The following is a 19,081-nucleotide window of genomic DNA, read 5'->3' on the forward strand; positions in this document are numbered from 1 at the left end:
AACATTAACATAGCAATAATAACAGAAAGGGAAAGGACAGGAAAGGGAAGGAGAGAGGTCTACCTCAGTACAGAATGAATAGTTCAAAGCCCCAATATGGAGAGCGCATATTTGAACGTGTACATGTGTGAGAGATGAAGAAAGCATGCAGGAGTGTGTGTGTGTGGGGTGCTCTGTGCGTAGGCAGCAGGCGATCAGCTTACTCATTCCCCCTGTAACCAGAACAGGCTCAGAAACCTGGAAACATTCACGCGAATTGCGCTCACTCCCAAAATAGGTGACCCAATATGGAAATCACATCTGAACATCAAACAATGCTGCCTCCCCTTTCTCTTCCCCTCAATCTGTCTCCACCCCCTCCTCTTCTCTTAATTCTTTTAATTCCATCACCACCCGATTACACTTCACCAAAGCTAATGACTTACATATTCTATTTCATTCTACTGACTTAGGTATGCTTCAGCTTATAAAGAGTAATTTATTACATCGTTATGTTGTGACCATAATCCCATAATTGTGAATTTTCATTTATTTTATTTAACAAAAATGTATTATATGCCCATAGCTCAAAAACAAGACCTCTTTGCCTTTTCCTACAAAACAAGGGAGGCTTATAACAGCAAGACAGCCATGTTTCTACTGATAGATTGTCACAAGCAGAGGAATCACCCTACATTTATGAAACGTTAAATGAACACAGACATATGTGATACCCGTTTAACAATGGCATTGTATAAAGTGAAGTTGATGAATTCACCATGCCACCAATCTCCATTTTCAAGAGCGGTGCTTGAGGACCGGGATTAAATTTTCCAAAGCCAAGGTATGTGAATTAAGTTTTATTACTGAATGTTAAAGGTGTCCTCAAAAGAAATACAGGGAAAGAGGAGAAAGGGAGGGAGCTGTGTGGTTGATTTGCCAGCTAATGAAGCATATGGAAGCATGGAGAGGGAGCCAAGATAGCAGATCTGTAACTCAAAGATTAAGGCCAAGACCTAGACACTCTGTTCATGTTGCCTCTCTGTCGCCTTCCTGTTACAGTTTAAATGCTGCACTCGAGAGTTTTACACAAGATTATGGAAAGGTCAAAATTCAAGGTTAATCCACTCTGCTTGTGCCCACCATTTGTACCCCTTTCTCTGGCCCATGTGTCGAGTCTATAGTAGAGTAGGAGTGCCTATAGGAGCCTGGCTCATTCCCCTTGGCATCTGCATTCCTCCTTATGGTGTCAGACTGCAAGCAGCGATACCATCTTGGTACATTCTGTCTTTATGTAAACATATAGCTTCTATCAGCATCTAAACACATTCATCTACAGTCAATATTCGGCCAAATGTTTACTTATCCAAACACCTCTGAAATCAAGGATTTTGGCAGATAGTTGTTCATCTTTGCTATAGTAACAACTTCTACTCTTATTGGAAGGCTTCCGACTGTGTGCTGGAGCATTTCTGTGAAGATTGGATGGCATTAAGCCACAAGAACTTTAGCGAGGTCAGGTACTGATGTTGGATGATCAGCTCCAGATCACGGCATGTCAAATCTTCTCAGGAAACTGCTCCATCACCACATGCAGATCTACTGCTCAGGGAGTTTATAGCCTTGAGTTTGGGGCCAATAAGCTCATGAGCAGGTGCCCAGAGCAATCTAACGTGTTTCATAACTTTCTGTGCAGATTTCATTAGTTGTGTGTACACAGCTGAATGTCCGTGTGCACAAAAGTTGCAACTTAAAGTTAAAAACTTTCCCTAATAAAAAACGGCTACTTATTTGATTACTCTGAACACATCAACTTGATTCTCCATAAGCCCATATTCATCCTGCCAGCCTCGTAATACAATGCGCAGGTATTAAATACTGTAAATATGTATTAAAACTCTGGTAAAATCAACTGGTGGAATGACATGTGTTGTGCTTCACGCCAAATGTGAAAAATGCGCAAAAGAAAACAAAACATAAAAAAACTGTAAAAACATTCAAAAATACTGTAGACCAATGTCTCGGGGATCAAGCAAATTGAAGTAATAGCCTTCATCCATCCAAACACTTGCTTTTTACCTTGTTTGCTTCATGCCAATGATTGAATTATGTACGTATGTTTGGAAATCCCCTTAAAATTTAACTGAACTAATTTCTCATTTAGAAAAATGTTCTTTAAATAAAATAGCAGACTAAATAAAAGACTAAATTGGGAAATATTCTGTTTTCTATCATTGCTCTAAACAACTCTCTTGTCTTTTAATGTTCAATCAGGAATCATGTTGAATACCTTTCATGGCCAGAATAAGCAGGAAAAGGGAATTAGTTGATCAGTGTTTATTCTCGAGGATGAGTCTGAGTGTGGCTGAACGTGGCTTCAGTAGCTGGTCACCCAGGCTCTTACAAAAATCTAATTTACCATGCTTAGCACCTAAATTTGGTTCCTTTTGTTTAGCATTGGATTTGGAGCTAATCTAATCCTAACATTATCAGAGACAAAGTCAGTACTCATTCAAATATTTCCCCTAAATGATCTTCAGAAGCACGTGTCTTGCATCTACATCTTCACTGATTTTCGGTGTTGTGTAGGATATGATTATGGCTTGAGGAAAAAATGTAAATAAATAAATAAAATCTACAGAAATCTCAAACACACCTGGAAGCAGGACACAGAGTCAGACTGTGTCCTAAACCACTCTAACAAGTCTGTGCTACTTTAATTAAGACCTGGATACAGTATGAAGTAGGTTATGGAGATGTGTTCACATAAAAACCTTTGGATGAATACTGACGTCCAGCCTAGAAGCTCCAATATGATTTATGCCAAATGTGAATGCATTAGAAGCTCTGCCACTCAAATGTGTTAATTTCTAATGCATCTTGCTATCTCACATTCCATCACCATCACAATGTGGGGCTGCTCTGAGCTCAATTGTTCACAGAAACAAAACAGTTGAGTAGTTGAAGCAGGCACTGTTATAATTCCTTCTGTTCAAGGGGATGTTGTTCTCTCTTTTTGACTTTAGCAAACTGGAACAGAACCAGGATGGAGAGAGGGAGAAAGAGAGGGGGGGGGGGTGCGGTTTATGGAGCGGTCTGGGGAACTTTCAGAGTAGAGGTTAATTTATGTTCCAGTTGTTTATTAATAAAGCCTGGTGGGGGGAAGGAACAACTCAGTGGCCAGTATTAGCGACCCCTGCTAGGCATAAGTGTGGGAACATCGGTTTTACAGTTAGTCAATGCTAGCATGCTAGTACTAACAGCCAGAGGGTAGCATGCTCTAGAAACACCCAGGGGTACAGAGTGAAATCCCCTCTCTCCCACTTTCTCTCTCTCATCAGCAGAAGAAAACTGGAAGCCAAAGATTAGTCTTCCTCTAAGTTATCAGCCCTTGTGAGCTCTTGTTCAGACTCACACAGACACACACACACACACACTATAAAACCATGATCAAGTGCACATATCGAGTGCAGTTCTCCATGACTGAGAGAAACAGCAGGGGTAATCCTAGTGGGATTCTCCTGCTGAACACTGACCTACTTGCTGTACACCAGAGCTACTCCATTTCCACATTTACATCTATTTCACTTACACACACCCACTTCAGACCCCAACTTATAGATATCTGGTCCCCCACACAGCACAAAAAAAATAAATAAATAAATAAAAACATACACACACCAACACTAAACTCACCTGTGCAGTGGAAACCGTAACAAAAGACAGCTTTTTCGTTTCTGCTTTCGTTTCCTAATTTCTCTCTCTTCATCTCAGTCTCCCTCTTTCTCTCTCTCTCTGCCTGAGTGAGAAGGTTTTCCTCTTCTACTTAGTGGAGGTGACTAAGCAGCAGCAAGCCTTTGAAAAGCTGTAAGCCCACGTGTGTTTATGTATGTGTGTGTGTGTGTGTGTGTGGTGCTCATTCCATTATGGCTTCAATTCAGGCAGTTTCTCAACACAACAGTTTACAACACAACCTATCATCAGCCTGCATGCACTGTACGGTGATGCTCTCGCTCTACTGCTCCTTCTCTGGATCCTCCTCGAGGAAAGGGCACTTTGGTAACACTAGTGCCACACAATCACTGAGTTTAAGAGAATCAAGGTTTGAACCTCATGATCCTCACGTATGATTCTTTATGAAGTCACATTTGCAAAAAGTAATGTACATATTTCCTAAGGATGTCAAACAATATACAACAAGGATGCTATTAATCTGAAGAAGCAAATAGCGCACGGCTTTGAACTTTTTGTTGAACGTGAGTGAGTGAATCAATGTTTAAAGCTGACTTTAAAAAGACATTATCCCTTTATCTTGATTTGAGATAACTGCTGTGCATTTGGTTACGTGTCTATGACCGGACAAAAGTTCCAAGCAGAATTTTCTCATTTAACACGAGCCTAATGAAACTGTTCTTGAATTGAAACTGAAGTAATGAAATCCCTATTTACTTTGCTGTAAGCAGTGTAATTCAATAAAAAGCTTGATGGAAAAATAAATCAAAACCCCTTAAAATGAACCTAAGAGTAAATCTATCACTAATCATTTTTCACTACCAAAAAAAAAAAACCTGCCTAAGCACAATCTCCACTATCATACACCTACGCCTACTTACACCCACACAAGCAAATCACTGTTGAACGGAACACTTGCCCCCTTTGAGACAGGAAGCCCTTAGTCAGTCCCTTACTATCGTATTGTTTCCACGGCGACCGGATGGAGGCCGACGTTGTCCTTTTCCACTCAGACAAACCGTATGAGAGGCACTGGGAATCTGACCCACAGGCCAATAAATAGAGTAAAGGAAGAAGGCTTTGAGAGCACGAAGAAAATAAAGAAAATTAAAGATGTAAATATCTAGTGGTTGTCAGAGAATGCAGACGGAACAGTGGGAGAAACTGATGCACAGCTAAAGCTTTGGAAACACTAAACTACAGCATGTACATATGATAGATCACAATATGGAATAAAAAATGCTTGCTACTAAAATAAACGTTTAGTGTGTGCAGTTATTTCACTGCAGAATATTAAAGCATAAAACATGGCAGTTCAGAATGTTACATTATACACATATTTAAATCATTTTATTACTCTTATAACTATCAACCTAGCAAATTGTACCTAAATGATCAAGATCGTTTCTCCCATAATATAAACTGATATATTATTGTATTGAAATTAATTTGAAAGCATTTTTCTCTCAGGAAACCAACACCACACACTATGACCCAGTGACATGGACAAATCAAGCAAAACGAAGAGAGACAAACATAGACCCTGAACCTGTACCTGAGAGGGGGACATGGGTGGTTCTGGAGAGGACAGGCTTGTCTGAGATTCTCCGCATTTCTCTAGGGAGTCCACTTTCTCGTATGTCCTCTTCTGCCTGCTAGCACCGCCCTCCAAGGCTAGTGGTGACATTGGCACATCGCCGTGGTTACACCCACCATTGCGATACAGCGAACGCTCGCTGACTGTCACATCCTCCCTGGACCCATGCATTGTGCCTGTTCGTGCTGCATTCCTTAGTGATCCCGGTGGGGAGCGGGCAGTGACGCTTCCAGAAGCTTCGGAGCCCATTTCTGTGTCGAGGCTGGCCTTGGATGCTGAGCGACTCACTGCTGCCTTCATCTCTGCCATCAACTTCTCGCTGAGCGCACACAGTTCCCCGCTTCCTGTCGATCCGGGACGTCCTGAGCCGAGCCCTACAGCTCCCAGTGCCCTCCTCCGGTTCTTTCTTCGCAAGCTAGGTGAAGGTCCAGTGGAGTAACCTGAGTCTTGGTAGGTAATGGCTGCTGGACCTGGATACTCCTGAGATGCCAAACTGCTCTGCCTACTGTGCCTGGGCTCTGGCAGCCTCCAAGACTGCTTCTTCTCCAAAGAGATCTCTTTTTTGGCCTGGGCTAGAACGCCTGAAGGAACCTGAGGTGGGAGTTCATTGGGATTGGAGGCCAAAGGAAGTTGGGACTGGATCAGACCAGAATTTGTGGCCAAGGCAGATTGAGGTTGGATAAGACCCGGACTGGAAGGCAAAGGATGCTGGATCAGCTTGGAGGACGTTGGGTCTACATTGACCATGTGCTTGATGCACTCACGACCTGCTGGACTATAGTCGCCGGCTGAGGGGTTTCGCCTGTGCTTGCCATGGGGGAACGGAAGCAGTTTTGGGGGTGGAGCTGCTCGCGGCAGGCTGTGTGTGGGAGTGGAGGTGTAATGGCCTCGGGTTAAGGGTTGAACACCTTCAACCTCCATTTCCATTGGTGGTTCATCATAAATTGGGGGATCCATGACCGGTGGCTCATCGTAGATGGGCGGTGCATGTGCAGCGGGGGTGGCTCCATACGGGGGAGAAGAAGGACGTTGTGCGGCTGAGACAGGGCGATGGGGCGTTGAGAACGAGGCAGAGCCCGAGTTGGGCATCACCAGGCAGAAGTTGCCGTTTTCTGTCTTCTTGAGGTGAAAAGCTTGCTTGGGGTCTCCGGGCAGAGCCATACTTCCAAAAGGCCCAGGCTTGCTGGGGTGGGGTGGGGTGTAGGTAGAGCTGCCAGAGGAAGGGCTGAGGTGCAGGAGGTGGTTGGCACTAGTGGAAGTTGTAGACTGATTTCTGCCAGTGCTGTTCACTTTTACCAACATGGCTGCCTTGGAGCCTGGAGCAGGCTGCCATCTTTGAGATGCTTCCCTGAAACATCAACAGAGAAGAAGAAACATTTTTAAATATAAAAAGATATTACCCATTCATTTCCCATACAATTTCCCTAATTACAACATTTTTTGTCCTCAGGTTCATTCGGAGCAGCGGAAACAGGTTAAAATGTATGCGCTATTAGATTTGATGAATTGATGTGAAATCTTTCAAAGGGGAATTGATTTCCCATCCATTAGTCATTTGAGAGCACCATATTCTAGTCATCTTTACCTGCCAATTTACTAAAGACTCACAGCATGTGTGTTTAAGTAAATCAGCACATTCTATTAAACTGTTTTAAATACGTCACAGATTCTGCAGGACTTCGAGTTTGTAATAAGTAGCTTGTTTCTCACTGCTCTGCGGTGTTATATCGGAAAACATCTCGTGTTTATTAAATAAACATGCGCCTTAATCCAAACGTCTCCATATCTAACAGAGAGGAATGCATGGCTGAAATGCCAGTCCTGGCACTGGCTATAAAAACGCATTCCTCTATCCCTCTCTCCCTCTCTTTCACTCTGCCCTGTCTGTTGGGGGGGGGCAAAACCAAAAAAGTAAAATAAAATAATAATAATCTGAAACAAACACAGGTATGTTTCTGACCCGGACATGCTGTGTATCCACAAAACCAAGAGTGGAAATCCAATTACTTTCTTATCAGCATTTAAAGCTGTGCTGGTGCATGTTTTGATTAAAGAGTGGACAACAATATGAACCACAGACAATTGTATGCTCTCTCTCTCTCTTTCTCCCTCTGTTACAGCACACAGGAGAAACACAACAGGAAAGGCTGTGTAGGGAATGTGTTCAAGAGAGAGCCGGAGGCCAAGGAGAAAAACAGGATTTCACACACACCATAGTTCCACACTTGTATTAGAATTATACTGCAGCACATACACACACACACACACGTGGGAGAGTGGGACATTAGTAAATGTGGTGTTACAGTTTTGAATGCAACGTGCCTTGTGTCATACCATAAATACATCTGCGATCAGGACAGCAATCAGGTGGACGTCTCTCAAGATTCTTTCTGTGCCATAAAAGTTCATTTCTAAATGTAAATGTAAATGAATATTAGCCTTTAATTAGTAGACGAGCCACTCACACAACTAGCAGATATGTATAGGCTGCTAAAAAAATCATACTATTTTACACAAAACAAAATGTGTTGTGTTCAAGTACACACACACACACACACACACACACACACACACACACACACACACACACACACACACACACGAATCAGTTTCCACAAAAGAAACCGTTACCCAGCACTGTTTGGTGGGGTGTGGGAGGGTACACCTCTAACAACCTTCAGACCTCACACCACAAATCCAGATTAATGTGTGTGTGCTAATCTCACCTCATCCAGTTCTAACAGTTTCCTTCCTCCAGAGCCAGGCCACCACAAACACACACGCCACACGTCCACAAAACACAACTCAACCACAATAACACACCCCACCCCACACGCTTCACGTTAAACAACCAGAATCACCATATGTCTGCACACGTGTGCACACACACACACAAACACAAACAAATAAAGCTACTACTAACCACTAATAGGTACCTCTGGGAGGATTTACTTGAATACATTCAAGTAGAAATGCAGTAACCGGATCAGCACATCAAAATACCTCAGCGAACTCCACAAATACAGTTACAGACTTAAGGGAGCTAACTCCACTAACACCAACTCGACAACAACTCAGTCAAAGCTGCTTATGTAATGCTAGGCATATTAATTATCATATAAACACAAATCAGTTATATCTGTCTAAGTTAGAGTGACACACACAAAAAACAAATGCCCATGCTCACCTTAGAGGAGTGTTTGTTTGAGCCCGTGTCGGCGTACACACACTCGCCCCTGGTGTTCCCGCAGCACTCAGACAGTGCTGAGTTTGGCTGAGATGCAGTGTGCCCAACACTGGCGTGAGAAAGCCGTAGACCCGTCCAAGTAAGATGTGGGAAAACAGAGGGAAGTATAACAAGAGAGAGAGGAAAAAAAAAAACTAATGGCTAAAGTGGCTGGTCTTTCCGCTAAACACGTCTATTTTTAAGATACACAGCTCCCACTGTGTCAGCTCGCAGTTTAAAACTGTCCAGTGTAATTCCTACTCTCACTGACGTACTCCTCAATTAGAGAGAGAGAGAGAAGGAGGGAGGAAGAGAGGGGGCCAGGCTGTAGTCTTAGCCCTCCTTCTGTTTTACAGTAGCACACACTCATACACACTTTTAATACAATGTAAGAACACAGGGTCAAGCCTCTTCCCACATGTATATATTACTACAGGTGGGCAGTATGAGAATAATAATCATTACTGTTTTGTACTGTTTTCACTCAATCATCTTCTCCCACTTCACCTGACTTTTCAAGAATGCCCATCTTTCTCTCACTCCATTCCCCTCTCTCTCTCTCTTTCACATTTCTAAAAACACCCTCCTTCTCAAACCCCAATTGTTTTCTTTAGGTGTCTCTCCATCTCTGACTACCCCGCTCACTCGTTCTCACACACAATGCTTTTAAAAGTCTCTCTCTCTCTCTCTCTCTTTAAATTGTGGTCAGTCTCCACCCTTTGTGCCTCCTATCACACGGCTCCAAACGTCTACAATCTTTCATAGTGGTGAGTAAATATGGAATCTACAGGATGTAAACAAGCTCAATACAAAAGCTGAAAGACTGGAAAACGCACACAAACACTTGCATTCTCCCTCTGAGAGAGCTTTCTAAGTGTTTCTAAGAGAGAAGAGAAAGAGTGTGAGAAAGTGAGAGAGAGAAAGAGAGAGAGGTGAGAGACAGAAGGAAAGAGAGAGAAAAAGAGTCTCCAGGAGTTTAAAATAGGATTGGAAATTAAATGGAAACGGTGTATCCTGTTTATATCTCATAATATCCCTAGTGTATATGTCTGATATATTAACACTGACGCAACACAAATTGACCTTAATTTTGCTCTGTGTTGTATAATTTTTGTGAATCTCTCTCACACACATACTTACACATTTCAGGCAACGCATGACTGGTTGTAGTTGTTTGTGAAGTTGTGATAATTAAGCTCAATAACCAGTATATTCTCTGTTAAAAATCCCCCCCTCACATCATCTTCTCGTTCTTTTCCCACACGATCTGTGGTCTCTGTCTCTCTAACAGCCCTTTTAAAGCCATTCTATTAATCTGACATGGGACCCCTCAATGTCCTTACGTAGGGAGATGCTGTGAAATTCACACAACGCTACTGTGTCTGTCCAGGTGTTAGGAACCACACCTACACAGACACACACACCCACTCTCTCTCTCACACTCACACACCAACTAAACATGGAAAAAAAGAGCCACTGTTTCCAAAACAGCCAGAGTGGGCAGGCTCAGCTGAGTGTTTGGAGTGTGTTGACTGTATTTGTATGTGGAGCTTGAGGGGCTCAGTGGGATGCTGGGGAAATCAGAGCTCTGGGTCTGAGTGCTGAGTTGGGACATCCAGGGGGAGCGGCTGATGGAAAAGTTCAAAGGGTGCCTTTCTGAGGAATAAACAGGAAATAGCAGCAGAGCAACCCAGCCATCAGCTACTTTATGACTGATGGAGAGTTAATGCACATAACACACACACACACACACACACTTCTGTCACCATTACTTGAGTGTGACATCAAGAAGTAGCCTAAGCAAAATAGTTATATTATAAAATTGTAAAATAATTAAATTATATCAAGGCAACAGTAGCACTTTGTGAAGTAAAAGGATCTGGGTGTTTGGACTGATTCAGCCCCTCCTCCCCTTAAGCACTCGGGTTACTAGAAGTATCTTTAGAGGAGATTGCAATATTCCTAGTCGAAGAAGTGACATTAGTTGGTCAGAATTTTCAGAACAGAGTGTATGGCCAGTTCACATTAGAGAATTCAACAAGTTCCTTTGCTGATCAGCTGAAGCTGTGGCTAGTTAACCAAATACGTGAACATTAGAATATGAATATCTTACAAAAAAAAAATTCAGCTGCCTTTTTTGGTGAAAGTGCTGTTTTTAGTTAATGTTTTGTTGCATTGTCTGTATGGCGATTTTTGAGATAGATATGTATTTTTTTTGTATTGTCTGCATGTAACACCATTTTTAAAAATACTCACTTAAGGTCCTACAGATTGGTGATCAACCGATATATCGGCCGGCCTATTTATCGGGCTGATTTTTGGCATTTTTTATATAATCAGCATCGGCCGATATATTAGCGCAAGAGACCGATATTTACACAATGCACACAGGCAATGCTGTGGGCAGCTCCGTCATTCTGGCTGTTAGAGCGCCCCTTGTGTTCATTTTGCAGACAGACATCATTGAGCACAAGTACAGGAGTACAAGCCTCCGACCTGTAACTGCATGCCGTCTCATCAGAGAAAACGGTATGAATTATTTTCTCTTCTTCAGCTCTCACTCTTTGTTACTGGCTGCTCTTTGTAACATACACTCAATATTCTGCTCTCATAAACGACTGAGTTGATAGTTGTAACCTAGAAACCCAGCGTTATTTAGTCTCTTATTTCGCTCATTGGTCGGCGGCGCCTATAAAAAAAAAATAAAAAAAATAAATAACCACTCACTGTTATATCCGTCAGTATATATCAAGTACTACAGGTCCAAAGTCGACAGTTAATGTAAGAAATTAAAGCTTAAAGTCACTGATTTTCATTGATTTAATCATTTTTTATATAATCTCAGTCGATAAATAAGTATTTTTGCTGTTACTGGAAATTGTTATGAATATTAGTGACAGTACAGATTTACAGATTTTTCACGGCGCCATATATGAGAAATCTCATACATCAATTGAACGGTCAGACTCTCAGGATCATGAGGTTATACACTAAAATGTAGGACTAAGGAATTAAAGCCAACAAAATCAAGATATTCCAAAATTCAGGTTTCTTCTTCATTAATGACAAAAACGCTGCTTCTCGAAGCCTGAAGAACGCACAAGTGGCTCACACACAAAGTTAACACAGCAGCGCTTACCTTAGATAGTCCCCTTCAAAACGAGACTAAATCTGAGTCTCTCCGTCAAACCGTTCGTGAGTAATCTTCATGTTTGTGTCGAGTACTGGCTGAATTTTTTTTTAAACATTTTCAAAAGAATATTAAAATATGATCCCCATGGCTGCTGCGTAGCTTAGGTGCTCAGCTTTCTGAAGACATGTCAATCAAATCTGTAGACCAATCAGGGGAAGAGTTATGGTGATGTGCACCCAAGGAGGGGGGACAAACACGCAGCAGAGTGCATATGTTTTCAGCGCCTAACAGACCCAGACACCGCGAGAGAGACTCAAACGGTTCTGTTTAACAGCCACAAGCTCCACAAACAATAATCAAGTCAATAAACATATTTTAAAGCTTAGATGTCTTTTACTAGTTACATATCCCCATATTAAATTCAGCAGGGCTGTGGGGGAGGTTGCCTTGCTCTACAGCCAATCAGAGGGCAGCTCTCGCCTTTCAACAAATCAGTCATTTAAAGGAACACTGTAGTCGGTGAGAAACAAGTGTAAACATCAGAAATTAACTCAGTATATTAGAATACAACACACCGTAACTAAGGGTTTTTACTGTTTGGTGAGGGGTAAATGGCCACTTGGTGAGGGACAGGAGACGAGTTTCTCATAGAAAGTAAAGATGTTGACATTAGGTCTAGACATGATATATACACTGTATTTTTGCAGTAAAAGTAATCCTTTTCCTTATGGAGAGGACTAAAGAGACACTTGGAAAGGCCATCAGTCCACTGTCTGCTTCAGCTTGAATAACTTCAAATCAGTAGGAGGTATCAACTCCAAATTTTACCTGATGAAAGTAGACCCCTGGAGACACATTTTTAAAAAGAAAAAAAGTAATGGGACTCATGAACTCTTCAGTTTATAGTCACTAACATTTTTTTTCCAAAAGTAAGACAAGCACCTACAATTTTTTGTGGTTTTCTTAAGCTTTTGACCACTTCATATATATTTCAGGAACTTTAAATGGTTTCTTTTACAAATTTGAAGGGTCTTCTGTAAAAATAATTCATGATAATGCCTCTAGTTTATTCACTGCCTGAGGAATATGCACATCGGCTTTACATATCGGCATCGCCTCTACTACATTGATCACTACTACAGATTAACATGAGCCTTTAGGGCCAACTCATTTACAGTAACTTTTCTGATCAATGAGCAGCGTGTGTCCTTGTCAAATAAATTAATAGAATTAAAATCAAATACTTTATTTTTTAAAAGCAGTCGTTGTCACTTTGACACAAAACAAACCCTTATTATGGGCGGGGCTAAATCTCAGAGACTGTCTCTAAATTTGTTTGACGATGTACAGGTGTGAAGTGGATATTTAAAGAGTAATACTAGCCATCAGGAATATTTATGTGGTTTACTGTAAAACCAGTAACTTAGTAGCACACACTGAATTAACCATAATGCGTCTACACTTCAGACATAAAATGAACACAAACACTGTCCACATCTGGACTTAACTGATCTGTAATATTTAAATATGTTTTATAATTATACACATGATATCTGTCTTAGGTGTAAGTCTTCATCTACAAACAAAAACACACCCCCAAACCCTGGGTGTATCTGCCAAACCCTAACCACGTTTCCTAAAACCATATAGTTTCACCACGCAGAGAACTACCACCAAGCTGTACTGCAATTCCTAAAAGGGCTACATTAGACTCCTTTGGGAAAAGGTGGATAAAAAGTTTTTAAAAAGAAAGTGCAGGAATAAAGAAAGACACTATGAACAATTACAGAATGAAACAAATGGCAGAAATTAACCTATGGCTTAATCCCAGAAGAACAAGCTGATATTGCTGCGCAGCTGTGAGGGTCTGCACCGTGACCTCTGGAATGAGCTAAGGAGGCAGCTATGAGGTCTGGGAGGGAAAAGAGATAAAGGTATGAGGAAGGGAAGTAAGTGGGACAAAGGAATGAGATGAAAAAGGCCTCAGACTGAGGCTTGTAAGAAAAATATCGTGGTTCAGTAGAAATGAACAAATGTCTAAAACAAGAGGTGTGTATAATTATCCCCGGTAGATATCACCTACGGCAGGTCTACCACAGCCCTTTGTGGGAGAGACTGGTGAACCCTACTGTGAAAGAATTATATGCGTTTTGAGGGTATTTGTTTTACAATACGGACAATGTATGGCAATTCTATTTGAATTTTCATTTATCAAGATTTTGTTGGAGTTGTGTGTGTTGTCATGTGTTGTGTGTGTTGTTAGGGACACACCAAAGTCCCATGCCTTTTCATTCCTTACTCCTCTCTTCTCTCTGATTGAAATTCTTTTTTATTATTGCCTTTAGACAAAAGCGAGCAGTTCACCACACACAGCTCAATGTCACGAGGGGGCGGACAGTGGAGGTGTTATTGTTGGACTGGACGTTGGATACTGTGAATGAACTGTGGGGAGCAGTGATATTGGCCGCTGATTCCAACCTCACTGAAAACATACACCCAATATGAGCACAGCCCAGCTTTGTACACTACTGTAAACACACCCAAAATGAGCACCACCACACAGAGTATTTGTAACAAAGTGCGTTCCACATACACACCCAAGTTTCTCTATTATAAACTCAAAGAGAAGAGAAAGACAGGAGCTGCAAAAAAGGAGGGAGAGAGAGAAGGAGAAGGCGGGGGCATCCTGGAGGAATTTGTCATGGGAAAGTCCAGCAAAGAATTTGAAATGACTTTGGAGTTCTGAGATCTCCGAATGCTGTTAGCGTGGAAGTGTGGGAGAGTATGAAGAGGCGTGTGCTCTCTGTGTTATGAGATACTGAAAGAAAAGCATGTGTGAGCATGCGTATATCTCCACATGTGGGAATATCAATATCCCTTCCTCTGCTCACTTCACTGGGTCAAAGCTGTTGACCCTTGCACTGCAGACTGACCTTATTGACCTGATGTGTGGAATATGAGCCTGAAAAAGCCAGTGCTCCATATGGCTGATCTCTCTGTGTCTTATCTATCCTGCACCACTTAATGCCATTCACAACAAATGTCAAAGTCATCTTGATCCATCATGTTCAAGCACCGCAGACAGCGGGGAGGGAATTCTATGCTCAAGTGCTGATGAAAAGCTCAGTTTAAATTAGGTTGATCATCAGTGCTGTTCTGGGGATGTAATGTTATAAAGAGCCTTATTAAGCGTTATAAAATATACTTAAATAATAATAATAATAATAATAATAATAATAATGTCCGTAGGTGTGAGTGTGTGAGTTGCCCTGTGAAGGACTGGCGTCCCCTCCAGGGTGTATTCCCGCCTTGCGCCCGATGATTCCAGGTAGGCTCTGGACCCCCCGCGACCCTAAATTGGATAAGCGGTTACAGATAATGGATGGATGGAATAATAATAATATATATAATTATACATAGGGCTGAACAATAGGAATAGAAAAAAAGGGAATAATAATAATACATAGGGCTGAACAATAATTCAATATCAATATAAAATGTTTCGATAACAATGATATGATTTTTATACACATTTTCAATATTTAAATGTACATTATTTACAGCATCTGGGCTGCCATCAGTAAATGGCACTCAATTTTATAGTTAATTTAAAAAAAAGTATACTGAAAAAGCCAAGAGATTTTGTTGGATGGTGATGTCATGTTGCTTTCAATTTTTGCCAGATTTCTAAGGTTGTTTATTGTTCATATCGATATTGGAATTTTATGGAAAATAAGAAATATTGTGATATAAATTTTGGCCACATCATCCAGCTTCTTATATACACTCTCTACCCAGTTATGTTACCTGTGTTACTCATTAAAACACAATCTTTATGTGTTCTAAAAGTAGAACAAAAATGTATTAATATTTGATAATATTTTTATTTATTAATTAAACAATTTTATATCCAATGTTGTTTTTATTCATTCCTTCATTATCTGTAACAGCTTATCCAGTTCAGGGTCGCGGTGGGTCCAGAGCCTACCTGGAATCATTGGGCGCATGGCGGGAATACACCCTGGAGGGGGCGCCAGTCCTTCACAGGGCAACACACACACACACACACCTACACCTATGGACACTTGAGTCACCAATCCACCTACCAACGTGTGATTTTGGACTGTGGGAGGAAACCAGAGCACCCAGAGGAAACCCATGCGGACACGGGGAGAACACACCAACTCCTCACAGACAGTCACCCGGAGCGGGAAACGAACCCACAACCTCCAGGCCCCTGGAGCTGTGTGACTGTGACACTACCTGCTGCGCCACTGTGCCGCCCTTGTTTTTATTTATATACTTTAAAAAAAAAACACATCCAAAACAGTTTAACAGTTAATAAAATACACCAAATTAAAGTGGAGAAAAGCCTAAAATGCAAAAGCCACAATACCTCACATTCCTCTCTTTATGATAATCAGCCTGATTCACACACACGCACACACCCACACACATGTACACAAACAGCGTACCTCGTAATCCTGAGTGGGTGTCTTTTGCAATATTGATGAAAAAGAGGAGGGAATGTTTGAAGCTGTGGAATTCAGAGGATGAGGCAAACGAAGTTAAGAAGCGTATAAAAGCAGAGCTAACTCGATTTGAACGAGCCTGGTCCAACTGGGTTAGCAGTCAGCGAGTTCCAATTAACATGAGACTTGTGCAAGAGGGGCAAAGGAACATGGGGCTTTTCTATCCAGGAAAACACGAAAGACTCAGCTCCTAACTAAAAACAGAGAAGAAAACCATATGTAAATGACTGAAGAAAAAAAGATTAGCTTTATAAAATAGGTTAGCTTTTACACAGCTTTGTTTTGGGGCTGTGGGTTTGAGCCCCACCTCATGTGACTGTCAGTAAGAACTCGCCAAAATCCTCACAATGTCTGTGTGGGTGTTGTCTGGATGCTCAGGTTTCCTTCCACATTTGCGGGATGCAGAAATATCTATTCAAATTTATCCATGTGTGTCTTTAAATGTCATTGTTTAAAACGCACCATGGCGACCAACTGGGATCAAGGAAATGTCCAGTACTTTATGTAATGGAGATTCTACATCATTGCATGATCATTGTGTGCTAAAGGGTGAACAATTGAGCAAGTCAACAACAAACACACAATACACCTGACAGGAAATGAGTTAGTTCCATATGAGTTTCTTTTTTTTTTCTTGCCAGTAAGCAAGAAAAAAAGGTGTGTCCTGAAGTCACAGGTGGCACACTGAATCAAGTGATTAGAGCAGCAGGTGCAGCTTTAGTGGGGTGTAACTGTGGATAAATGTAGCTTTGCTATGGGTCTAAAGTGGTAGTTTGCTACCGTGAATTTAGGATTCATTCTCCGTCTCACTTGGAGCGAGGTCATTTTGCAGTGCTTGGGCCACGGAGGCCAGGGCAGTGCAGAAAAATATGGCAGGAATTCAGGCTGGCATAAACACAGCTGCCTACAGCAGGCTGATATAGTGTCACAAATGCTACTGCACATTTACTACAAACTGAGCAACTTGTGCCAACTCTTATTCGAATAACTTCTGCAACAGCAATGATGCTATGTTCAAAGTCACTATCAGAGTATAAGAATAAATAAATAAATATATGGTTTACCTAGTCTCTCATACTCAGTAATTTCCCCTTCCATTCATTCACCTCTTGCAGCAGTCAGCAATAGCTTTACAGCTCACTGACATTCATGTATTTTTCATAGAACTAGAGATGGCAGTGTGTAGGACCCAGTCCTGTAACGAATGTAGCCTGTAATAGCACGGTAACTTTATTTTTTAAATCGCCAATATCTCAGAACTGTTTCAGCCAGGAAACAGCTCAGCATCAGCTGGGGTGAAGAGAGCCTAAGAGTTGGTTCATGTTTCCTCCCCAGGTTCAGTAGCAAGTGAGTATAGAGGTTTACCTCAGAAAAACTTTTTTTTTTTCATTTTAAAAGTGAAGACTCATGTCAAGTCTAAAGTGACCATGCCCTAAGCCAATCATCATTTAGAGGAGAGAAAAGCTGTCAAGAATTGGAACTGTTCTCCGCAGTGATGGAGCACCATTCAGTAAATACCTTTGGATTGAGTTGCTGTGGCATCAGTAAACCAGAAGTAATCATAAAGCATCTGTATATATATATATATTTATAAAAACACACATACACACGATTTACTAACAGAATGATCTCAATGTCCAGGAGAGTAGAGGCTGTTATAACAGTAAAGAAAGGCCATCTTCCTATGACTTCTCTAAATTTCAGAAAAAACTTAGGATGAACAGGTTTACGAGACTTACGAGTTTAATTCATTGTGACCGAGCTTTTAACTCAATTTGCTCGTATATCAAATTAAATTTACCAATTAAATGAACTGAAATGTTATTAATTCATTCCAACCCTCCCAAAAACACAAAATTTTTTGTTATGTTCTTTTAAATAAGAAATATGTACTTTATAAATACCAAATAATGTAAATAATTATAATAAATATAAAATAACTAATACATAATAAAAGAATGTAAAGAAATAAACTGGTTCCATTACGTGTATTTACCTTGAAGATCAGATGGAAAAGCTGGCAGTTGAGGGAGTTTTTCTTTTCGTGCTCTATTGCTTAACATAACTTACTCACACTTAATGCTACAAAAAAACAGCGATATGACAGAGATGCACGGCAAGATAACCAAGCGAACTAAACGCTTGCTGGGCAAGTGGCGGGTGGAGCCACTTCTACTCTCACTCGCAGCTCAGATCTCGGCTCCCATCATAAAGAAAAAATAAATAAATAATTAAATACTCGACTGGGCACGGCTCGTATCTTGGAAAATTTGTACGTTGATTCACTCGTAAGTCATGGTTTCGCTGCACATAGTACATCAGGAGCTTCAGATAATGGCTGAGAGAGACACTTTGCTTGTTGAAAAATGGTATGATCTAGATAAAAACCAGACACATTGCTGCTTTGTGCATTTATGACGAAACACATAACTTTAATCAAATATATGTTAATAGAGCAGAACAGGTGAGATGACCTGTGACCTGTTAGAGCACCTGTAGCTGTGGCTGATTCTTGACGTGTATTTCAATGGCACATGTTTGCACAGCCCTGCAAAACAAGTCTGCTGTGATCAGAAATGCCTCATTATTTCACTTTCCCCTCTCTCTCTCCTCCTTTCTCATTTGATCAGCCTGGTGGAGAGGATGGGTGGTTCAGTGAAAGCTTTGTTCTCCTCAGGAGAAAGAAGGGATGTTTACATGGGGATTCTAATCCGAGCAGATTTCTAGACATGAAAGGAGATAATACAGGAATCTGCCGAGCAGATTATCAGTGACATCCCAATCCTATTTATGAGAGAATGCCATCAAAGAGAGAGAGAGAGAGAGAGAGAGAGAAGCAGAAGAGAGGTGATTCTAACATGAACCTCTTAAAGTGAATAGCT

At 41.2% G+C, this 19,081-nt stretch overlaps 1 protein-coding gene across 2 annotated transcripts in view; it reads right to left on the bottom strand.

Moving 5' to 3' along the window:
* The window catches only part of arhgap46b (Rho GTPase activating protein 46b), a 72,166-nt gene that overhangs the window by 18,352 nt on the left and 34,733 nt on the right, over window positions 1–19,081 (bottom strand). For both annotated transcript variants that reach the window (XM_066671911.1, XM_066671913.1), the window contains one exon: window positions 5,267–6,656. In XM_066671911.1, coding sequence (XP_066528008.1) covers window positions 5,267–6,656 — 1,390 coding nt within the window. The remainder of the gene's footprint in view (window positions 1–5,266; window positions 6,657–19,081) is intronic.

The sequence above is a fragment of the Hoplias malabaricus genome, chromosome 5 (genome assembly GCF_029633855.1).
Source record: "Hoplias malabaricus isolate fHopMal1 chromosome 5, fHopMal1.hap1, whole genome shotgun sequence".
Classification (NCBI taxonomy): domain Eukaryota; kingdom Metazoa; phylum Chordata; class Actinopteri; order Characiformes; family Erythrinidae; genus Hoplias; species Hoplias malabaricus.